The sequence below is a fragment of the Lactuca saligna genome, chromosome 4, assembly GCF_052625555.1.
Source record: "Lactuca saligna cultivar CGN05327 chromosome 4, ASM5262555v1, whole genome shotgun sequence".
Classification (NCBI taxonomy): domain Eukaryota; kingdom Viridiplantae; phylum Streptophyta; class Magnoliopsida; order Asterales; family Asteraceae; genus Lactuca; species Lactuca saligna.
Genome location: NC_136420.1, coordinates 13,455,185 through 13,472,817, shown reverse-complemented (window position 1 = coordinate 13,472,817; position 17,633 = coordinate 13,455,185). Strand labels below are relative to the sequence as shown.

The 17,633-nt window shown below is 33.1% G+C and overlaps 1 protein-coding gene and 1 pseudogene across 1 annotated transcript; both read right to left on the bottom strand.

Annotated features, from left to right (window-relative positions):
• Positions 1 to 338: 338 nt before the first annotated feature.
• LOC145038307 (putative calcium-binding protein CML25 pseudogene) lies at positions 339 to 1,327 on the bottom strand (annotated as a pseudogene).
• Positions 1,328 to 3,051: 1,724 nt separating this feature from the next.
• LOC145041259 (protein VAC14 homolog) lies at positions 3,052 to 7,465 on the bottom strand. Its single transcript, XM_078989265.1, has 20 exons — positions 7,006 to 7,465; positions 6,806 to 6,919; positions 6,671 to 6,736; positions 6,468 to 6,557; positions 6,262 to 6,381; positions 6,162 to 6,190; positions 5,939 to 6,081; positions 5,758 to 5,852; positions 5,555 to 5,641; positions 5,365 to 5,472; positions 5,179 to 5,270; positions 5,018 to 5,099; positions 4,867 to 4,932; positions 4,661 to 4,776; positions 4,464 to 4,584; positions 4,225 to 4,386; positions 3,990 to 4,118; positions 3,750 to 3,818; positions 3,408 to 3,650; positions 3,052 to 3,337 (listed from the first exon to the last, which is right to left on the bottom strand). Exons 1-20 carry the CDS (start codon positions 7,093 to 7,095, stop codon positions 3,245 to 3,247), a joined length of 2,115 nt encoding a protein of 704 aa, XP_078845391.1. The 5' UTR covers positions 7,096 to 7,465; the 3' UTR covers positions 3,052 to 3,244.
• Positions 7,466 to 17,633: the final 10,168 nt, after the last annotated feature.

Below are 17,633 nucleotides of genomic sequence, written 5' to 3'. Positions count from 1 at the left end.
ATTTCAATTTTTGTAACTCGAGCTATGTATTCCATCGAATTGTTAAAAATTACGTTTATACATGCTAATGTCATGTCATCATCACAATTTGAAGGCCTAAATAGCAACAATATTTAATATTTTCAAAATGCAATAAAATTATTTTGAAATAATTTGGCAATGTCTTTTCAAGTAATTCAACTGACGATAAAAACAATATTGCATATTTCTTCAATGTTAAAACAAAATATTATCACACAACTTATTAAATTTAAATTAATTAATTAATTAATTAAAAAAATGAAAGAAGAAGCTATTGCATATACCGAAAAAAAAAAATGCTATTAGAGACATCCAAAATTCAATCCTACAAGTATGATTCAATCGACCAACAGTAAAAATTTCATTCCTTTGAATATGTTTTTTGAGTTTTTCTCTAAAATTCTAAAACAATGCAAAAAATATAGAAGAAGAAGAAGAATAATAAAATAAAATGAGTGATTAATTAATTAATTGATTTCATCTTTGTTGAAGGGCACCTGTTTCTGCTGCAACCCCATGGAATCAAAGTGTGTACCCATCTTCATCATAACCTTAAACTCATCAAAGTTGATCATTCCATCGCCGTCACGATCGGCGCCGGCAATCATCTTCTGGCTATCGGCGATAGTACATTCCTCCCCCAAACTAACCAAAACATTCCGCAACTCCTCTGCCGTGATCAACCCATTTTTATCGATATCAAAAACCGAAAATGCATCCTTCAAATTCTCCAAAACTTCCGTTGGATCAACGTCCTTTGTGTTCAATTCAATAAACTCCTGCAAATTTATAAACCCGTCGCCGTCTCTGTCCACCTCCTTGATCATGTTCTTTAGCTTCTCCTCCGTCGGCTGGTGTCCCAGGCTTGCCATGATCGATCCAAGCTCCGATGAGCAGATCTTCCCGTCTCCATTAACGTCGAATTTCTTAAAAATCTGCTCCAATTCCTCCTCGATTCGAACGCGAGCATTCAAGGAGTTGACACGCGTTGTCTCCGAAGTCGGTTTGTCAGCGGTCGTCGGTGGAACTGTGGGTTCGTTTTCGTTTTCGCTTTCGCTTTCCTGTTGGCGTTCGTGGGTGCTGTTATCGTCGTTGGTTTTCTTCTTCTTCTTCTTATTGAACAGATTCTTCAAACCCATTGTAGACTTGTTATGATCGATCGAGATAAAACTTTACAAGAAATTTGGGAAATTGGGGTGGGATTGATTCCGATGAGAGATGAAAATCAATCTGTTGTTCCTTCTTTTCAGGTATTGAAGAGAAGGCGTGTTTATTTTTATGGTATTGTGTGGGTTGTTTCGGTAGAAGTCCGTATATTCAGGTAAATTTGAACCATATATATCGAGTTTTTATCTACAATTGGTATCAAATAATGAAATAATTGAATTTTTTTTATTTTGAAAAAGAAAACAACAACAAAGGTTAATTATTTATTTTTGTAACAAAGTTTTAATTTTTTCCCCCCAGTTTATACAATGTTATTTTTTTACAATATATACAACAGTAATTTAAACTAGTTATTGTTGTAATGAGCTTGGTAACACCATTTCCAAGTAACGTACGTTGAATATGTGATTTATCTCATGAATTGGTGAAAAGGGTTATGAACCCTAATTTAGTAAATTTCTATATTAGTGAAATTAAGTTCATAACATAATCAATTTAGTCATGTAGATGACTTAATCATGGAGCGTAATTAGAATTGATGCAAGAAAATGGTCATATTATTCAGTCATGCAGAAAAGACTTGTACATTGAGCTAAAAGTACTTGCAATGGTGAATGGGTATGTATGGTATATTAATAGCGTTTAGCTTATGTCTTAATGGATTAAGACATATGTATAGCTAGTTTATGAGATGTAAATGCCTTAGAGTGTAATTGAATGATATGACTTACCGAACGTATTAAGTTAAGTTTATGAATAAATGGGTGATGTCTTGAGTTATAATACTCAAGATTTGTATGTCATTTTGACAACGTATGAAATTAGAGCAATTATGAGACTTCAAGAGTTGGAATCTCATACACTTAAAGCATCTCAAGTGAGCAATCATACATCTTTTCTAGATAATTGATATCTAAATATATTATGGTTGATTTATTAAGTGAAGAGTATGTTATGTATACTACTGTTGATTAATGTAGTGTGAATTAATTAACTGGCATAGCTAAGATTATATCAGATTCTTGTTAGATGAGTTAATAAGCTAATTATAACGTAGAGTAGTGATCAAGTTTTTTTGAACAGTTGTAGTCGGATATTAATAACATAGTTGAGTCTTCTAGAGCAGTTATAATCGGATAAAACTGATATTTCGGAGTCTTGTTGAGCAATTTTAACTGAATATAATTGACATAGTTGAGTCTTATCAACCAGTTATAACCAAGTATAACTGATACATCTGAGTCTTGTTGAGTTGTTATAGTTAAATATAATTGTTATAGTTGTTTAGAGTAGAAAGCGATTGAGCACCTTGTGGCAGAAATCTTAATTGTTAGTTGAGATGGTAGTTTGAGTAGGTGTAAACTCAAATTTTGAGAATTGTTAATCGACGACTTAGCTTGAATAGTTGTGAATTTGTCGATTGGTGAACCAGCATAATAATACTCAAAATGAGTACATTGATTTGTTGGAAAGGCACATAGGGATTTGTATTGAGGTGTTGATTTGTTGATATAATTAATCGTGTAACTATTATATATACTTGCTTAAGATTACTCATTAAGCTCTTGTAACTTACTTTTTTATTTGTTGGTGTGCCTTTTAGGATAACCGATAGGAGCATAAAGCTTGTAGCCGAGAGATTGTAATGTTCCGTTCGGCTCATTGTATTATTTTATTATGCATTCCGTTTTGATAACTCTTTGTATCAAACTTGTTGACCTAAATGTATATCAACTTAATTTATAAATTAAAATTAAAAAAACAAAAAATGTACATTGTTTTAAAAAAGTAGGAAGTTACACATAAGTCTCATCCCGTCGGTTACTACAACTACACTAATATGGTTGATGGAAATTTGCAATATGTAAATAAATTAGTTTTGTTATCATAAAAATAAGTGTATGAGATGAACAATGAATATGTAGCTTATCTAACCCTGAGGTTTTAAAGAAAAATAAAACAACCACAAGACCCACCCAGAATACCAGTTGAAATAAATAATAATAATAATACTATAATTTACACTTTATACCAGCATACACCATAGGCAATGAAATCAAGGAGCTTTACGAGACAATCTGGAAGGTGGCCTGCTCAAGAGATTCATATCTGGAAGAATTTTGGAAGATTCTTGTGGTTTTTCAACTTCCTGCAATATTTTATCAAGCTTTTAATTTCCCAACATGACAAAATACTTATTTATATGGTAAAAATAAAACCTTTGAGGGTATCGATATGGAAGCAGTGTGTTGCGGTTTAGAATGAAGACGATGCAGCTTCTGCATTTGTTGAAACTTTTGCAGCCAACTTCCAAAGTTTATCATTATTATTCCATTATCACTCTCACTCTCATTCTCATTCTCATGCTCACTCATGTTGTTGCTATTGCTAAAAGAATACGAATATGAATATGAAGGCACCGTCTTTAAACGAGTTCTTAATATCTTAAAAGCCGCACTTTGCTGCAACAACCAACCAACATTTACACTTTACACTTTACACTTTACTATAAGTCTTTCACAATCCACATCACATATATATATATTATATGTTATATATACCTGGGGAAGTAGCATCAACAGACCATATAATGCTTTTAACAGCCATATATATCTTCCAGCTTCAAGAAGCTGTCAAAAAAAAAACATAAACAATAAACCAAGTTCAGTGATCACCATTTCTGAATGTCATCTACGTATTCAAATTTAAAACCAGCTAAACATATAATACTATAAATAGCCCAACAACTGCCATTAAAAAAGCAAATGTATTGAGTCTATATATATATATATATAAGTTACCTGAAGCCTAAGATAAGCAAAAATTGGAGTCTCCAATAGGTGGATCAGTTTATCCAACTGAACCAAAAACTTTACATTAATATCCTCTTCGGTTAGGGACTGGATCACAGAACTCGTATGCTCGTAAGCCTACAACACAATATAAAAAATTATCTTATAAAAAAAAACTGATCCCCTGGTTTTTATCATGTGAGAAAGAGCATAAAAGAATAGAAAATTATTTTCTGAGACTTGCCTGTGCTAATAAGCAAAGACTTATTATGGCCATTGATGAATGGCTCCATGATGTATAAAGTGAAAGAAAAAAGTCTTTTCCAGCAGCATTAACTAATGAAAGCTTTAGAAGATCTCGTAGCTCAGCCAATTCAGAAGATGTAAGCAGAATCAAATTCAAAGCCTGAAACATAACAATAATAATAATTAAAAACAATAATATTTATAAGTTGAATATATAACAACAGGTGGCAGTTTTACCTGAACCAAAGTAGATGCAAAGTCCAGGTCAGCTTCCCCTTCAAGAATTGTGGAGAGTTCCCTGTATACCCTTTCAGCATCTAGAAGCACACATAATCTCCGGATTATCAAAGCACCACGCCTAAAAAAAAAAAAAAAAAAAAAAAAAGCGAATGGCATTTAAATGAGAAAAAGAAAAGAAAAAATAGAGAGCTTACTTTTCAAGGAGTGCGTTATCTGTTCGAAAATTATGAACTAAAAAGACAACAAGCTGGTGAAAGTTATATTCATCTTTCGCTATGCGAGCATGTACTTCAAGAACCAAGAGGACTACCTGTGAAATTAATTAAAAACAAAAATATAAAAAAGCTACAATCAATATGAGAAATAATACACATTATGAGATAACAATAGTAAAGATTACCTGATCGGAGGGATCTGATAGTGCTTTCAAAAGTGTGTCAAAAATATCATTTAAAAAGGACAACACCTGTGACACATTAAGGTTGACCAGAATGTTGACCACTACATAACTAAAAACTACAATATATGTATTCTGATGAATGGAAGTTTACCTCTGAGCGATGTCTATTCAAAAGGGCTGAAATCCAGTGCAATGATTCAATTCGTGTAGCCTCATATTCACTAGACAACTGTCTGGTAAAAGGGTAAAAAAGGAAATGCTAAATACCAACATATATATTACAATTTAGAATAACAATATAAGGATATAGACCTTTTTGCAATGGACAGAATTGCCCCTACATCAAAACCTTCAGCTGGGTCAGCCTCAATTGCACGAAGCTCATCATTTGTTTCACGAGCTACCTGAGAACCATAAATAACACAACAATTACATTACATATTAAATGTAAAAACATTTACATTTTTTTTTAAAAAAAAAAGGGGAGTATAAACTTACAACTCGTATTTTCTCTTCTTTATCAGCTATGCATGGCAAGATAGCTCCCAATATATCAGCATAATAAGGAACAAGTTGATCTCCACCAAGTTTTACAAACTCATTTATCTGCACAAAATCCAACAAATACTTCAACAATTTTTTTTTTTAAAGTAAGGTTGAAAATTGAGAAAGTATTCTTAGTTCTTACCCATGTGATTGCAGTCCAACGAGTAAATTCATCAGGGGAAGATGCACGTTGTACAAGTATTTCAGCCATTCGACCATAATCTACAGACTTCAAGAGTAGCACTGCTACAGTCAGAAATTAACAAATAAACAATACAATTAAAAAAAAAAAAAAAAAAAGGTAAGATTTCATAAATGATTATGATATCTTGAAAGAATTCTTACTGGGGAGTTCTTGATTTCTTCAAGGAATTCAGAGAGTGCTGAGTCAGCTTGTTGTCGGATTTCAAGGCTGGAATCACTTAACATATTAAATAGACCTGATGAGAGCTAGTCATGTCAGTTGACTTCATAACACAAAAACATGTAAAAAAAACTGGCTGTAAAATTAAAATAACATTTTTACCATCAAGAAAATCAGGAAGAAATCCCAGCATATCAATGTCTGGAACACTGTCCAACACTGTGATCCATCCCACCAAAAATTGGCGAACATATGGATTCAAGACATTCATACGCTCTCTCAATAATGGTATAAATTCTTCAATGCTGACCAAAAAAACATTAAATTATTAAAAAACAAAAGCCAAATATTACAAGGGTTTAAGTATTAAAGAAAAGATGATCACCTGAACTGATCGCTCTCTGTCACAATGTCCTGTTTCCAACAAGTAGCAAAAAGTTCAGAAGACTGATTAACAGGCATTACAAAAAGAAAAAGCTGATTACCTTCACAAGTCTATCTAAAAGATGAGCAGCACTTTGTACATTGGGATCTGAGTCTGCTGAAAGCTTACACAATGCATCGAATATCTTGTTGAAGTGTACAATGAACTCCCCTCTCACAACCTGCAAAAAGGAATGAAATAAGCTCAAAGTGTGTGGTATTAAAAGGGTTGGTTGCATGGTTTGATGAGATCATAATTCAGTCTCACCTTGGCGATGTTGTATAATGCTTCACAAGCATAATAACGAACTCTGCTATCTTGATCCGAGAAAGAGTTTATCACAGGCGGTATAATTTGCTGGCAAATTGCAAGAGAAAAGGAGAGAGAACTTCAATACATGAATAAATGTTATCAATAATGTTATACTAAACAGCATGAAGATAATCAGATTCAGATGAATAAACCCAAACCTCGAGATGTTGTGCAGCTTCAGCGCTCAATCCAACAGTTGCAGCAGCTAACCCGATCAATCCACCCTGAAGAAGTTAAACATCAAATTGTTAACAACGAGAAGTTTTAAAAAGAAATGTATAATTCCGTGATACCTTGCGGTGATTTGCTTGTGCCGAGTACGCAAACTCATGACTCAACAAATTAATCACAGCAGTGATCTTATCATGATCTCCAGCAGCTGTCAACTGTTTTACAATCCCTTCGACCTAAAGAACAACAACAAAATCAAAACCAAGATCCAAAACCCTAAAACTGACAAATTCGTGTTCCATGGAAGTAACAAAACCCTGACCTCAATTGCAGCATTCTTCCGTTTCTCATATAACTTATCCGATAAGTTCCGAAGCACGGCCGCCGGAATGGCAGAAAATGCGTCCGCCATACCAGACGATTTTACAAAGAATTGGCAAATCTATACTTAAAGCGATGACAAATCCAAGCTTCAGTTTAAGTCAAACAAAGTTAATGGTAATCAAATTCGTTTTCTGATCTTCTCTTGCTCGAATTGGAACATGTCCCCTCGCATAACACGACGACTAAAACATTGACCAAATTACTTCAAGTTTGTGAAATTTTGATGAGTTCAAATACGTTGTAAAGTGTATTGCAGGATCTTATAGGGATTTGCGGAAGAAGATAAGATCGAGCAGTAAACCCCTCAAATTTCTCCAAAGTCCAAAGATTGGTTTCCGGGACGAGGTGTTCCTCACTTTCCGAGGGGAAAGGAAGACCAAAAAGGCTAAATACGTTTATCAAATAGCAAATATGGTCCATGGACTTCTCGAGTTTTTAAGCAAAATGGAGAATTTTAAAAATTAATAATTGAATAGCTATATTTTTAAAAATATTTACCAAAGAGGGTGGTCTATAATTAAACTCAAAGAAATCATGTCCTAATTACATGAAGGGATAATGATTTGAAAGGGTAACGGACTTTCGATTTTTGTCACATTTAGTCACTAAATTTTTTTTTGTTATCTATTTGCCATTGAACTATTGAAACTGTTCACATTTTACCCTTATGACTGGCTGCAGTTTAACAAAAATAAATAATTTGGTAAAACATAACACAAGAGGAAGTTTGTTCACATTTAGTCATTGAACTTTTTAGAGGGAAACGAACTTTCGATTTTGTTCATATTTAGTCACTAAATTTTTTTTCGTTATCTATTTGCCATTGAATTATTGAAACTGTTCACATTTTGCCGGTCATAAGGGTAAAATGTGAACAGTTTCAATAATTCAATGGCAAATAGATAACGAAAAAAAATTTTAGTGACTAAATATGAACAGTCGGTCATAAGGGTAAAATGTGAACAGTTTCAATAATTCAATGGCAAATAGATAACGAAAAAAAATTTAGTGACTAAATATGAACAAAATCGAAAGTTCGTTTCCCTCTAAAAAGTTCAATGACTAAATGTGAACAAACTTCCTCTTGTGTTATGTTTTACCAAATTATTTATTTTTGTTAAACTGTAGCAACATTTGTTGATGAAGAAATCTATGAAATAAAAAAATAAAAAAAAAAATAAAACCAAAACCGAAATAAAAAACCAATGGTTTGACATTTTCCAAAATAAAAAATCAAAATTTCCAATCTGATTTTGGTTTTACAAAAAAAATGAACCATTCTCACTGATGTGAATTATGACCATTGGTTTGGCATGCGAAATTTGTGACATCCCATGAATATGTAGTTACAACATCGTCTGAACTCGTAATTCATAGTAAGGGGTTAGAGTATCATCGCATGAATACGTAGTTACAACATCGCCTGAAATCGTAATTCATCACCTACAGGTTATGGGCCTGCTGGTGTTTCCACTGGGTTGTCTAGAATAGTCCGTGGTCGCCATTTATACTCTGGTAGATTACTACATCTCCACATTGTTGGTTAAGGTTATGGTATCTCCTTTCATCCTACATCACATATTCATCTTCATCTGTTTACCTAATTATCATCACCTTTCTATCATCACCTATCTCTCATCATTTTATTTCATCACATTGTTGGTTAAGGTTATGCTTCCTAACTTCGAACCCCAAGGTTTACTCTACTAAAGCTTCATATTCTCGGCTCTCTGGACCTAGAAGGGTCCAGATCTATCACACCAAAAAGCTCAAGATAGCTCTTCCTCTCACTCTACACACTCAAGCTCGCTAGGGTTCTCACTTATGGGAAAGGTAGTCGCAATTGAAGGCCACAAGTGCCTTTAAATATGGCTCGGGCCCAAAGATTTAGGGTTTCTGCCAACAGCGCGGACTCGTCGAGTCGCCTCACCGACTCGTCGAGTCCATTCATTAATCCGAGTCATCAGTCGCGACCTTACTCGACGAGTTGAGGCGTCAACTCGTCGAGTCACTCTTCAACTCAAAAGAAAAATACTTAAATTATGATACCTAGAAATCCGGATGTTACATTTTGTTTTTTTATTTCATAGATTTCTTCATCAACAAATGTTGCTACAATTAAGCAAAAATAAATAATTTTGCTAAAACATAATACAATAGGAAGTTTGTTCACATTTAGTCATTGAACTTTTTAGAGGGAAATGAACTTTCGATTTTGTTCACATTTAGTCACTATTTTTTTTTCGTTATCTATTTGCCACTAAACTATTGAAACTGTTCACATTTTACCCTTATAACCGGTAACAGCAGGTCATAAGGGTAAAATGTGAACAGTTTCAATAGTTCAATGACAAATAGATAACGAAAAAAAAATTAGTGACTAAATGTAACAAAAGTCAAAAGTTCGTTACCCTTTCAAGTCATTATCCCTTACATAAACTCAGCGCCTACAACAAGAGCCGGTCCATTATTTTTACGACCTGAGGCGAGATAAGAATTTTATGTGCTTATATATAAAAAATTACAAAATCAAAAATATAGTAAACCTTATAATCAACCAAACAATTCAAATAAAAACATACAAAAAAATCATTTAAAACCATGCGGTTGTGCATTATTTTGAAGCAAAAACATCTCTTATTTTACAATAATAAATATTTTGCTGCCACTAGAAGTCGGAAATCTGATTAAAAATGATCTTTAGACAGCAACGCCAGAAATATAGTTCCTGCTTCACATCACAAAAACAATAACACAAATGTTTAGAAAAAAAAATATTGAACACAAAATATTCGAAATCAAACTCATCAGAATCTTAAAATCTGATTTCTAAAAAGGCATATTCAAATCAGATTTGGAGAAAACATATTTGAAACAACATATAAAATTTGATTTCTGAAACAACTCAAACTTGGAGAAACACAGGAGAACTCACCCAAATTTGCTTACAGAAACAACACCCAAATTATATACAAAATCCAATAAGTAATAAATAAAGCAGATTTATGAAACAAAGCTAAATAAACACTTGTTTCGAATGAACTTATCCAAATTTGCTTTCAGAAACAACAAAACCCACATCTGAATTATGCCACAATAAAAAAATAATATAAAAATGAAAAATCCAATAAGTTTTGAGGCTTTCACTCTTTGTTTCTGTAATCAAATAGAGTAGAAATCAAATAAATAAAAATTTAATCTGATTTCTAAAACAAAACCCAAATCGAATGAACTTATTGAATAGTTGGAATCTCAGTCCGATATCTTTTGAAATTACGAGAGTATAGAAACTCATCGAAGATAAATGTTGTGATGCTACTTGTTATTTTGAATCTCAACTCTTTTCAAGTTAAATTGATGAATCTCATACTCTCATTCCATTTTTGAAAATAACTTATGAAAACGAGTTAAATAAAAAATTAACAAGTTTCTTGAACAAACCTAAATTAAATTAACATAAATTTCGAATGAACTCGCCCAAATTTTATTTCTAAAACAATCAACAAGAAATGAATCACATCCAAATCAGCAAATCACTAAATGAGAACTTCAAAGGCAAAGATTAGAGAAAATCAGAACTTAGAACCGGACTAGATCAACGAAGTCGCTGATATATTGAGACTAAGTGCTGACTAATAAAAAAGAAACTAAGATAATAAGATTTGAGAACTATATGGTATCGATTTATCGACTAGAAGTGAAAAATAAAGAAATCAAATCTTACTTTTTTATTTATTGGAGGCGTTGCTAGGTTGAAAATGTCACATTGATTTCTCCAATCGACTAAGCCAACAGGTTTCTGGGCAGTAGGCACCAGGCTAGAGGCAACGTTCGGTTTATCTATGTGTATGATCAATGAGACAATGATTCTTCATTTGTTTAGCGCTTTCCTTTCTCACGTTCAGATGGGCCATAATAATAATATAATATATATTATTGGACTATTTTAATGCCCTTAAAAGTTTCATGCCCTGGGCCTAAGCCCAAGTCGCCCATGTATTGGGTCGACCCTGCCTACAACAAGCACTCAAACCAACCTCCATCTCAGGCCACCCGGCCTCTTCTGCCACATCAGTGCGTCTGCATCATGATTCATTAGGCGAAGTTTTATTGTCAACCTCCACGTCACCGACCGTCTCTTCAGCCTCCAATGTTGAACCTCCGGTCCGATCTCCTGCTCTACATCCAATATTCTTGATTTCATCCGATCCATATTCTTAATTTCATTTAATTGTAAATTCAATATTTCCTTTTGTTTCACTTACTATATAATTTCTACAGTTCCATATATGATTGTAATGTCACATGTTTTCTTTTTTTTTCTTGATTTCTCTTATGTGACACAAATAAACTTGAATGAAAAATCTTCCTAGAGTCGATGCTTTCAAGTGTTTTTAGAAGAATAAAGTCTTTTGTAAAAACACTTATTTATAGTTATATATTTAAATGCTAATGTTTAATTTCTTTTTTTGAGAGTTTGATTCGTTCCCAATCTTTGTAATGTTTGGAATGTGCCATGTTTTCCTCTTCATTGCATCCATGATGTAAAGACGTCTATTAGAAGTTGTAGATAGATCATAAATGTTCTTCTTTTTCTCATAATTCATACCCTTTTGAGATCTAAATTATTCAAACACAAAGTGAAGGAAACGAAGTCCGAACCACTTAACACTTGATAACATGATGAAAGAAACAAATTAAGATACTAATAAAAGGTCAAAAAGTCAACTTATGGTTCTTGTTTGCAATGTATTTTTTGGTTGGAAATTGTTTTGGTCAAACATATGCAAAAGCAATAATCAACCAAATTAGTATGGGTTATGGTATTGTATTATTAATCTTAACCGAAATTTTGAGGTGCAAGACACAAAAATTACGAGGAAAGCATTGATCCTTGGTTAGATCACCGATGCAAAATCCCAACAGCTGAGAATATTTGGATGCCTTTGATAATTTTATTAATTCAATCAAATGAGTACAAGTGATAAACGTAATGTTGCATAGCACGAGTAGAAAAAGAGTGTGTGTATGTGTTTTTGAGACATTTAGTTGCCTATTTATACAGAAGATACTAACGACTATAAGTCGGATTCCTAAACCCCGACATACTATTGTGCCCCGAAATCCTTGTTGATCAGGTCTCCTTTATCCGGAAATTCTTGGAGACCAGGTATTTTCAACATGTTTGCTATATTAATTCTTATTTGACCGGGTCTTCCTTGACATATTCAAGACCTGGAACAAATAGATAAACAAAATAAAGAACAAACATAATGGTTAATGTTCTCCGGAATCTCAATCAAGATATTGGTCAAGATCCTGGTTAGCACGCTAATTCGAATCCTGCACAAGATTCCAGTCAAAATTTTCTTCCATAACAATTGTCCCTTTAAAATATGGGTTTTATAGGTAAATTAGATTTTAAATGAAATTTAATATTCAAAAATATGGCTGGTGGCATATTTGATAAGACGCGGTACGTTGTAAAGTACATTGCAGGATCTAAGAATGACTTGCGGAAGAAGATAAGATCCAGCAGAGAATCCCTCAAATAGTCAAATTTCTCCAAAGATTGGTTTTTAGGATGAGGTGTTTCTCACTTTTTGTCGGGAAAAGAAGACCAAAAAAGGCTAAAGGTTTCGCCTTGGGGCCAAAAACTAATACTTTTATCAAATAACCAATATGGTCTATGGACTTCTCGAGTTTTTAACCAAAAAGGAGCATTTAAAATTGATCTTTTTGGTTTTGCAAAAACTATGGATAGGGTTCAAAAAGTTTCCAACTCGCATGAAATGTCCAAAATCATAAATTTTCGTGATTTAGTCCTTTTGGTTTTGCAAAAACTATGGATAAAGTCCAAAAAGTTTCCAACTTGCATGAATGTCCAAAATCATAATTTTTTCGTGATTTAGTCCAAAAAACATGAAAAGAAGGTTATGCTTTATTATTATTATTATTATTATTATTATTATTATTATTATTATTATTATTATTATTATTATTTTGTATTTTTTTTCATATTTATTATAATATTTTTTTAATCAAAAATACAAAAGAAAATAATGAACCTGCCGCTCCCTTTCTCTCACGTACATTTTGAAAGCAAGCGATATAATGAAGGGTTGTGTTATAACTTATAAGTACCCTCCTCCCCCCCCTCCTACTAATTCACTCGCATACAGTGTCATATCGGGGGTGCACAAGCACTATTACACTCACATATAGGAGGGTACACAACATTTTTTTTTGGGGGAGGGGGGGTAGTATAAAAGTTGCCTTCAATGAATCTCCCCACACTTCTCATGAGTCCATAAACCTTTAATCTTTAATCCTTCATATTCTCTTTGGTTCCTTTTCTTTTCTCTCTTGAATTAAATTCGATCTCGCAATCCAAACACTCAAACATCCAACCTACTATTGCATTAATTATTTCAACTAGAACCAAAACTAAAAACCCCACTATATACTTCTCAGATCTTTGATCCTCCCACTTGAAAATTATTTTATCAAATCAACAAAAAGAACAAAAAAGTCTAGAAAAATTTATACATTTGATTGTCGAAACCAAGTTCCATGCTAAGTGTTTCCATCATAAATCCATGTAGCTTTGTAGACTTCCACCGATTCACCTGATGAGATGTGAGATGTCATCCTTGCATTTTCGCCTAAATTAATATATTTCTTTTGAGTATATTGTTTGTTATTGATGAGAAGAGAGTATTGCTAAGGTTCAACCCTTCTAACTGATAGCTAATTTTATGTATATATTTTATCATTCTTTTTTTTTAGTTTTAACATTTTTAACATATATATATATATATATATATATATATATATATATATATATATATATATATATATATATATATATATATATATATATATATTCTTTTGCATTAAATCGTAAAATTTATTGTTTTGAATATTTTTACTCTTTTGCATTCAATTTAACCCTTTGACCCGGTCAACAGGTCATTCAACTTTCAAAAATAACATTATTGGCCCATATTTTAAAATTTATTACAAATTTGGTCCAAAATTTACACTTTTGGCCCAAATTTTAAATTTTGTTACAAATTTGATCTAAACTTTACACTTTTTGCTTAAATTTTAGAATTTTATTATGAATTCATCATAACTTTAGTTTTTTTACAACTTTTTTTCTCAAAAGTTTCTAATATGTTTTTTCTTTATAAAATTATATTTATACAAAATAAAACGTATTTTCACATAAAAATCTTATATTTTCTATATAAAAAGTTTTGTTTTAAACTTTTTTGTATATGAAGTATCTAGTTATGAAAATATATATTTATTAATTATGTAAATATATACGAAACCATTTTTATAAAAAAATGTATACAAAAACGTATTTTACATAAACCGTGTTTGTATACGTTTTTTTTTGTAAAATACATTTTTGTATACATTTTTTTATAAAAACGGATTTGTATATATTTATATACTTAATAAATATTTATTTATATAACTAGATATTTCATATAAAAAAGTTTTTAAAAAAGGTTTTTATATAGAAAATATACGATTGTTAAGTGAAAATACGTTTTTTTTGGATAAATATGATTTTATAAAGAAAAAAAATATTAGAAACAATTCATTGAGAAAAAAAGTTGTAAAAAAACTAAAGTTAGGATGAATTCATAATAAAATTCTAAAACTTTGGCAAAAAGGGTAAAACTTGGATCAAATTTGTAACAAAATTTAAAATCTTACCCAAAAGTGTAAATTTTGGATCAAATTTGTAATAAATTTTGAAATCTGGGCCAAAAATGTAATTTTTGAAAGTTGGATGACCTGTTGACCGGGTCAAAGGGTTAAATTGAATACAATTACCGGTATCTGAGACTTAATTGATATATATATATATATATATATATATATATATATATATATATATATATATATATATATATATATAGGGTTAGATTCATTTTAGACCACCTATATTTTGTGAGACCGTGAGACGCATTTTTTTTTTTAGTTAATTCATGTTCCGAAAATAATATTTAAAAAAAGAATTTTTTGATTTTTCCTTTTATTTTGCATTTTAAAATTATTTTTAGAATATGTAGAGTGTAATATTCTATTTAGAATATTTCACGTATTTTTCAAAAAAAATAGAATTTTTTTTTATTATTTTTTTTTATTTTTTTTAGTTAATTCAAGTTCCGAAAATAATATTTAAAAAAAGAATTTTTGGATTTTTCCATTTATTTTGCATTTTAAAATTATTTTTATATTTGGTCTCACGGTCTTACAAAATTAGAATGGTCTCAAATGAACCTGAACCTATATATATATATATATATATATATATATATATATATATATATATATATATATATATATATATATAGGGACTAAAATCGATTATGAAACCAATATGCAGGGACTTTATTGTAGTTTTCCCATTAAACAATATTATCATTTGATATTTATGTCAGGATTTTATTGTTTAGTAATTAATTAACCATTTTTTTTAAAATTAGATAAGGTTAATTTTTGTATTATTACTTTGATTTGGGATGAAGTTTTTGAAACAACAAAGTGACGATTTCAAGAAACTTTGGTTATCTCCGTTTGACAATCGGTATTTGTATAATTTCTATCATTTTTATTGTTATTATTATTTTGTCTAGTTAGTTTTTATTTTCAATATTGTGTAACATCCTAAAAATACGAGCCAAAAATTTCTTTTAATAAAACATTACTTAAAGCAAAGTCATCATTCCAAAACATAATATCAGTATAAGTTTTCAAAACACATGTTCATTATCAGAGTAAACATTCCCAGGTTGTCTAATCTGTGGTGTGTGCCATGCGATCACCCCGAGCTCTTCCCTCCGCTACCAGAAGTACCTGAAACCATAACTGAAAACCGTAAGCACGAAGCTTAGTGAGTTCCCCACCCTACCACATACTCCACATACTGGGCCACGCCCGCTATCTAGGGCCTCGCCCCCTACCTCAGGCCTCGCCCGCTACAACGGCCCCGCCGCTCCACGCCCCGCCTGGCTTCGAGCCCCGCTCGGATAAAGATCTGTTTCACTTAGGCCTCGCCTATCACAGGGCCTAGCCCGCCGACAAATAATAACACATAAACATATCACGACACATAACTAAACACATACCACTGGTTCTGTCCTAAGGCCTCGCCTATCCTGGGCCTCTCCCATGTCCTGCTACTGATGAGTCATGGAACCCTATCCACGCTCCTAATGGTAGTGAGATACGAGCCCAACCCACTCTCACTCATGTTCTAGTTTGGGCCTCGCCCCTGTTCTGATTCTAATGAGATATGGAACCCCATCCACACTTTGTTGTTGGTGAGATACGAGACCTCGCCCACCCTCACCTCCCTACCAGGCACATACATGTATCACACAGACAACAATTATAAACTATCATATAAACAAATCATTGGGCACCGCCCGCTATTACTGGACCTCGTCCTGAATATCATACTAGCATATTGTGCCTAGGGCTAACCCCCGGGTCTTATACTTGTAACTACATGGGATGACATTGTGGCCTTAGACCCATTCACAAAAGGGAAACTCACCTGCACTAGCTGAACTAGCTGATGATCTCACTAGCTGCTGCCCGGCAACTCATTGAACTCCTGCTCCCCTTGCTCCCCGAACTACCAATATCAAAGCAATACTGAGTCTAACTGACCCCCGAAGGACAATCAAGTCAACCCTGGTCAAAGTCAACCTTCCACGTCAACCCTACTCGGTGAGTCACCCTACTGACTCGTCGAGTTCAAAATGTTCAGATTCCTTCCATTCGCATCTCGACTCGCCGAGTCAGTCCATGACTCGCCGAGTCTACCGATTTCTGAGTCCTGACCTGTCCAAATCACTGAGTCTCCACCCGACTCACTGATTCGAGTCTCAACTCGAAGGGTTTGGGGTTTCGCAACCTGACTCGCCGAGTCCAAGAACAGACTCGCCGAGTACAAGGCAATTTGCATCTGACTCGACGAGCTGTTCATCCCACTCGTCGAGTTGCTCCACGCCTTCATGCTACTCGCCGAGTCCACTCAAAGGACTCGCCGAGTCCACTCAAAGGACTCACCGAGTCCATTCAAATCCCTTTACATGCATAGGGCTTTTGAGTCATGCATGGCCTCCAAACTGTAGATCTACCCTTCCCAAGCCTATTCCTCACGTAAAGTTGCAAACTTTACGTGTAGAGAAGGTGATCTAGGCAAAATACACCATAAACTGGGGTTTAAGACAACCATGCTCCACCAAAATACCAAGAGCTGATACTTTATGGGATTTTAGACCAAAATAAGCATGGATCTGAGGTATCAACCTCAGATCTGAACCCCTAGCTCGAATGGTTACCCTTATGCCAAGAATGCCCAAAACACACACATAAATCTAGGTGCAAAGAGGGGAAAATAGCAGCTTGTTACCTCCAAGATGAACACAACTGAAGTTGATCTTGGATCTACCCATCCTCCTGTGAAGCAACCTTCTTGATCTTCAAGTTCCTTTCCCAAAGTTTCCTTCCTCCAAGCTATTCCTCTCAATT